Consider the following 7,625-nt stretch of genomic DNA (forward strand, 5'->3'; position numbering starts at 1 on the left):
TTAATCTTCACAAGCCAAGGATCTTCTTAATCTCTCCGTAAGACTGGTAAATGCTTAATTTAAATTTTGTTTACAGGTAGCATTAAAAACAATGATATAATTACATGATGTAAGAACCTTATTAGACATTTTATGTAAATATAGATTGCATATATAGAAAATAAAGAGAAGTTGGGCGAGAAAATGGTTTAACCCCAATTTCACAGTACGTTAACCGACATCATTACGTAGCAAAAGTTCATTTGTCGAGTAAATTTACTCTATATAGGTTTGTCCTCTTCTTATATACGACCATATTTTAAGATCAGGCTTATAAACGAGCGTGGATTGACAGCAAGGCATTTAAGTTCACATTTTCCGCAGGTTTATAGTTATCTGTCAAAATTTTCAATTTTTCTTAAAGCCTGTTTTTAGGCATCAGTAGAAAGATTTCGTCATTCTTGTCCGCACTCCTTGTCACATTTGTCCACAAGTACTGTCTTCCATAGTTTCAGTATCTATTAATTTCTATATTGTCAATCAGATCAAAACAAAAGAAAAAGGAAAGCTGAATTGATTGTTAAGTTCAAAAATGTCCCACGCAATAATAATTACCCATATCACTTTTGCAATTACCCATATCATGGTTCATAAGATTTTTACGTCTTTTAATTGGATCTCAACTAGGTACTAATAAAACTTGAGCAATAATTTGTTAGGGTAGATATTTGCTCAAAATAGTGGACAAAAGTTGCGCTTACCAGGAATACGAGTGACCAAAATCATGCTTTTCGCTCCGACCCCACTTGTTGGGGGAGGAACTATATACTCAAATGGGTTTTTTTGTTCAGACAATTTTGGCCGATCGATATATTCATCGTACAGAAAAATGAGTAGTATCATGAAAAAGCTCGTCCAGCGTAGAATTCGAAATTAAAAAGATTTTCTTCAGTTTCTTATTTTTCGAGGAGTTATCGAGGTTTAAAGTTTTGTGTGAACACGTGATGTTTGCAACATTTTGTTCACTTTAAGCGAACTTTTTGTTCAAATTAAGGCTGTTCTATTAGAAAATTATTTTAAAATTACATTTCACGCTGCAAAATGAAAACAATTTTGTGTTACCAATAGACCGATAAAAAGGCTAGTTCTGGTCTCTAGAGAAATTTGCTATCAAAAAATGTCGAATTCAATTTGAGAGCTGTTTTTTTAAGAAAATTTTTCTATTAGTTTTTCGTCACTCAGAGACTAAACATTTTTTAAATCGACGTTCTGTTTTTGAAACCTTCTTTAGAGTAAACTGATATCCAATGAACAAAATATTCGCTCTCAAATGATCACTCATGTTTTTTTCTCTTTGACTCTGGGTTTTAGAAATTTCTAATGAAAATTTGATGTTCTTTTTGAGATTTTTTTAATTTTTGGGGAGTCCTATGGCTTAGACTCACTAACTACAAGTGCAATCAACTTAATAGTGTGCATTAGGTAAACCTAAATAGAGCTTTGAGTGTACAGCCAAAGGCTGCTAAGACTTTAGAAAACAATTTTTCGAATTTTTTTTGAACTTCAACCGATATTTAACCTTTTTCATGAACAGTAAATCAGTCTCATTATTAGCAGAGCCACCTTCTTTTTAACAGCAATCGAAATTAATCTGGTAAGTGGTTTTGTTTGCTAACTATGTGTTTTATGACTTCAATAACACGAGCTTTCATAATTTCAAAAAAATCGGAATTTTTTCGTAATTTTCGTTCCTTTTGAAATTTTTATCGCATTATCCTAATGTTGATATCTTCTTTTGGCTTAGATACGACGTCCAGTGGATCACAGAAAAAGTTTTCAGAGAGAATGTTATTGTTTAAATGGCTTCGACACTTTCTTCTCGCATTTCTGTTGAATTTTTTTTGATTTTGCCTGTATTTGTCATTATTTTCCTAATCATCGGCCTTATTGTGATGTCTTTTTATTTTTATATAGGATCCAAACATCCTTGTCCTCCCACCGAGGCATAACATAGCGTATTTTTTGGATTTCGTTGAAAGCTACTGAATTAAATGGCTGTTAAGACATTAAAAATAATTTTATTGAACTTATTTTCGTAAACTGTCGATCAGTCTAAGTTTTGCCAGGACCTGCTTCTTTTCTATTGAAACTGAGACGAATCAGGGTCAAGGTTTTATCTTATAAGTATTGGTTTTATGACTTCGATGAGTTTTCAAATTTTTTTTAACTTTGGAATTTTTCTTTAAATAATTTTGATTTTTTTCCAATTTTTATCAAAACACCCTATTATTTATAGTTCCCAGTCGCTTAGAAAAAATTTTCAATTGATCAGAAAAAAATTTATGATTTAAATGGCTCCGACACTTTCTTGCAGTTTTCTACTGAACTTTGTGGTTTTTGCCTGCTTTTTTGTTGTTTTTTTTGTAATCATAAGACTTATTGTGATGTCTTTTTGATGATTTAAGAATGACAAACATCTTTATATTTCTATCGAGGAACAATTTCGCATATTTTTTGACTTCTGCAGAGAGCTTTTGAATTTAGTGGCTGTTAAGACTTTTAAAAAAATTTCAAAATTTTTTGAACACCAACCTTTATTAAACTTACTTCTACGAACTGTAAGTCAATCAAAGTAATGACAGAAACCCTTCATTTTCTTGCAAACAAAATATATCTGTTAGTGGTTTAACTGCTAACTGTTTGTTTTGTGATTTCGATGCCACGAAATTTCAAAATTTCCAAAAAAAAAATTTTTTTTTGTATTTTTAGTTCCTTTTGAAATGTTATCTCATTAACCCAACATTGATAGTTCCCAGTGGCTTAGAAAAGACGCCTATTGGTTCTTAGGTAAAGTTTTAAGAGAAACAATTACGATTTCAATGACTCCGACACTTTCTTCTCGCGAGTTTGTGGTTTTTGCTTGTATTTGTTGTTGTTTTCATACTCAAAAAACTTATTGTGATGTCTCATTGATGAATTATGATTGAACTCGAGTTATAACTTAGCGTATTGTTTGGCCTCCGTTGAAAACTATTGAATTTAATGGCTATGATCTAACTGGTTTTCACAAAAATTTCCTGGTTTTGTTATTTTTGTTCATAATTTTGAAGTCAAATTGTTAAGAAAAGAACAGCCCCATTGCTGTTAAAAAGTACATGAAAGTAGAAAAGTTATATCCAAAGACTTACCTTTTTTTCGGTTCGACACTTTTCTTGCTCAATTTTTTCTGAATTCGCTTTTTCTAATTAAGGATTAAATAAATGATAATTAATTTCTAATTAAGAATTAAATAAATGATGTTACTCAATGCAGTCAGTTTATAGCAAACATTTTTAAAGTTTATGACATTGTTCATTTTCAAAGACTTTTACACTTTTCGGTTTTTGTTTTTTTGGTCAACTTGGAGCTTATTATCCACATTGAGATGTTCCATTCTTTGTAATACAAAAACCATTTTTCCATTGAAATCATGTTATAACTGATGTTCTGTATGTTGAGCAATATGCGTTTTCATAAAAATCTTGTGAGTAGTCAATATTTGTGTTTCTTTTTCTGTTCTTTTAGCACATTCGCAAAAAAAATGTTTTTGCTTATTTTGCGGTTTGTCTTTTCCTTGTAGTCTTTCTAATGGCAGATCTTGGGAGCGCTGTATTGGGGCGTGGTTTCATGTAATTCAATTAGTAGCTAGGTTCTGTTACAATTTTTTTTGAATTCAAACATCTATTTTTAATTATCTCATCAGGTTGACAATTAAGTCAAAGATGTAGATGAGCTCGGGTCTGAACATCATGTGCGAACGCACATTAACGAGCATCCTTGTTTCTTCATTTATGTCCACTTTTCTTTTTTAACTTTATGTTGTATCACGAATAATAAAAGAAACGCAAGAGTTTATGACTTTTCAAGAGAACAATTTAGAAAAGCTTGAGGAAAATTTTTCTATTAAAATTGGTTATTATTCATCACGCTCATTTACACGAAAAAACGTGTAAATATTCATCACGCAAGGAAATTTTTGTGTGAAATAACGCATGACTCACACGACAAACGTTGGGATTTGGAACCACAAGAGAAAAAATAGTGTGATATCACACGAGAGAGTTTTGGAGTGTTTTGCTACTTGATGATGCCATTATCAATCCGTCTAATCACCTACCGGTTCCGGAAATTTATTATGACTAATCTTAGGGATCACTTGGGTCCATAAAGTACATATTTGTGCAGAAAAAATCAGAGAAGATCTGAAAAACATAATTTCGATAACGCAAACATGACAGCTGTTCGCAAATAATAACACGCGCGTCAACTTCACATACCCGTAAGATTTGTCGACAGCCCTCCGTCGAGAGCCCTCGCAGAAAAGCATAGAGCAATTTGCAATTTAACAATTTAGAGCCTACAGTCCGAACCTAGACTTGAATCTACTATTTCAGTACCCCTTGCTTCCACAGCAACCAAAACTCCGTGGCATGATAGTCGAAAGGTAAGGTGTGTGATTCATACGCCAATAATTGCGAGTTCAATCCCCTGCCTCCGTGAAGCTGTCTGTGTGAGGATAAGCTCTTACTTAACCATAGCTTCAGGTTGACCATAATCTGCATGGCTGCAATGATGGTACCACGTGAAAGCTTCAGACGCAAAAAATGGCCAAAAGTCACCAAAACAAAAGAACAATGCTGCTCATGAAAATATACAGACTGAAATGTGGGGAATCAAAAGCAAAAGGGGCGGCTGAGAACAGGCTGCGGTGGCCTAATGCTGTCCCGCTGCGATTACGCAGAAACCACAATCTTTTAATTAGAAACTTTGTCAGTGATATATTCTACCAGCTGCTTTATTATACACTATTCACTAGCTTCGAGAGATAGCACATTTATAGTCAGATAAATTCAGACGAAGTTAAATTGTTCAGTCTATTTTAGCCAAGGTTTATTGGTGTTAACAACAGTTACGACGAAAGTCAAGTTCTCAATTTTTGGACGACTGACGTTTTATGTTGTACAGTATTGTCTGTCGGCCATCTTGAAATGATGTACAAAAAATGAATATAAAAATCAACAAAATTTACTAACATTTCCAAACAACTGATGCAATCTGGCACGCATCACAAACAGGTCCGGGTTGTCACTCTCGGCCTCAATTCTCCTATTTACAAGTGCAAGACACTCCCCGTGTCTCTGAAGTGAAGCCAGACACGCAATGCTTCTAGTGTGGTATCCAACAGTGTCTGGACGCATCTCGGCTGCTCGTGAGAAACATTCGAGAGCCTCAGGAAACTGACCCTGGTTAACATCCATCATCGAAAAAAGTTATCATCCATGGTTAACATCCATGATATAAAATAAATATTACAACTCGTATGTACTATTTTGTTGCCCGACAAGAGAGTAGTTAAGCAATGCTTGTTATGATCAATGATCACTTGCAACCCAATGAGCGGAGGAGAAACCTTGTGAACTTTTAATTCGCATCTTTTCCGATTGTGCTCACCCCCCCCCCCCCCAGCTTAGTGGTTGCATATTATTTGCACCCCCAGACCCCAGACGCACTTGCAATATTTTTACATAATGATTTACCACGTAATAACACGTGCTCTGTAACTGATGGTAGCATATCGTACTGGGGGGGGGGGGGGGGGGCACAAACGGAAAAGATCCTTTAATTCAATCCAATGAGAGATAAGGGAATTGTGAATTTTGATCTCACCCAATGAGCACTTATACGAAAGCTTTATTAAGGTACCAAAAAGAGACGAGATCAAAGATTATGTTAATTTGGGTATCTAATCAAGAACTAACCGTTCAGTTTATGAACATTTTAATCGACATCAATTGCACCAAACTAAGATTTGTTTAATTTAATTATTTTAATTGGTTTTCTTTCCAAAATAACAACTGCTACAAAACAGCCTCTATTTACAAAACACCTATAAAAAAGGCGCCTTTGTGCAATTCCAATTAGCCTACCAGCTGGTAAAGGAGCATAAAAAGGTATTAATTACTTGGTCATACCTGGTCAAAGAGCACTTGTCCATAGAAGAAGTAGATGAATGCCAGTCTCTCAAAGTGCTCTGGCTCGTCTGGCAACAAGTGACACACTTTCTTGTAGTTGAGCACTGCAGACTCAAAGTCACACATGTCCAGATAGATTTCAGCTCTCATCTGAACATAGAGCTCACAGAAACCATAGGGAAAATTTGAAATTTGTTCTAATTTTTAAAGCGTGAATCAGTAAAAAAAAATTGATTTACTAGCCTTTCCACGTTATAGCCCACCCCCCCCCCCCCCCCCCCCCCCTCGCACAGAGTTATACCCCTACCACCCCCCCCCCCCCCCCACACACACACACACACACACACACACACACACACACACACACACACACACACACACACACGCACCGTCCCATCATGGGGTGTATTTACGGTATATGGGGGGTATAAGATTACGGTATATGCATATTGACTATAATTGGAAAGACCAGAATAAAGAGCATCTCGAACATTGCATGACATGGAGTTAACCATCAGAAATTGACAAAATTTTACCTGGTAAGGTTCAGCCAGTTCGTGCGCAGTCATTTCTGACTCCTTTTGCTGAATCGGTCTTGTCGATGGCTGTATCATAATCAACTTTGTTAGCTTAGTAAGTGCATCATCTATATCGCCCTTCTGAAGAAATTTCTTGGCTTCTTTCAATCTGAAAAATACGAAACTGTCTCCTTGAGAGCTCTGAGCAACGGAAATTTATCTTATCCTTTAACAACTGGGACGGTCAAGAAAAGCCATACTCTCTCGGGTTGCTTGTAAATCACCCCACAACTATCGGAAATCATAAACTAGCACCCCGGGGGTCAGAGAAGGTCACATTAATGAGTTTACAGCCGGTTTTCAGCCGTTTTTTAGCCGTTTCACACCATAAATGCAAAAATGAATTCAACGAGACACTAAAATCAGGGAGTTTTTTGTATATAAAAAGGTAGTCTTTTCTTAATATGCTATTGGATTTCATTAGCAGGATAAATTCCATTAGAAGTTCTTAAAAATAAAAACTGAGTTGCTATGATTTTTAGGGAAAATCTTACAAAAAACGAAACATTTTAAATTGAATGATTTAGTTTTAAAAATGATGATTTTTGATTTTAAATTTATGAAAGCAGCTGTTTTAACGAACAATTTTCAAAACAGTTCTAACTTTGAAACATGCACAACAACTAACAAAGAATAGAAAGTAACAGAAAGCATTCTGAAAACTTTTACAATGTTGATGGCCAACTGCTAAAAATTCTACACAGAGAAGTTAACCTGATAAAATTTGGTGGAAGATAATAGTATTGTAGGAGTCCTTCATGCACGTGAATTACATAAGTTCAACGGACATCATAATTTTTGGCATTGTAGTTATAATTATATGTTTATGATGAAAGTGTTATTTCTATACAGGCAACAAACAGATGAAAGGCACCCATTGGACTGATATAGTTTTACTAAGCAAATGGAATTAGTTTGAACACTATAAGCAAGAAAGAAACAAGACTATTGACACAGTTGAATTTTTGACGGGGGACTTCATTCGACAAGAGTGGCGAGCAATATCAAAGGGCATTTAGAATTGTTTTCTGTAAAAACTAAAACTATTAAAAATGGC

General features: G+C 34.9%; 1 protein-coding gene across 1 annotated transcript in view; it reads right to left on the minus strand.

The window, feature by feature from the left end:
• LOC142348447 (tetratricopeptide repeat protein 16-like) overlaps nucleotides 1-7,625 on the minus strand; it is a 55,953-nt gene that overhangs the window by 22,179 nt on the left and 26,149 nt on the right. Inside the window, exons 2-4 of the mRNA XM_075399807.1 lie at nucleotides 6,527-6,677; nucleotides 5,991-6,140; nucleotides 5,052-5,261 (exon numbers count right to left, since the gene is read on the minus strand). Coding sequence (XP_075255922.1) covers nucleotides 5,052-5,261; nucleotides 5,991-6,140; nucleotides 6,527-6,677 — 511 coding nt within the window. The remainder of the gene's footprint in view (nucleotides 1-5,051; nucleotides 5,262-5,990; nucleotides 6,141-6,526; nucleotides 6,678-7,625) is intronic.

Source organism: Convolutriloba macropyga, chromosome 10 (assembly GCF_964194025.1).
Source record: "Convolutriloba macropyga chromosome 10, txConMacr16.3, whole genome shotgun sequence".
Taxonomy (NCBI): domain Eukaryota; kingdom Metazoa; phylum Xenacoelomorpha; order Acoela; family Convolutidae; genus Convolutriloba; species Convolutriloba macropyga.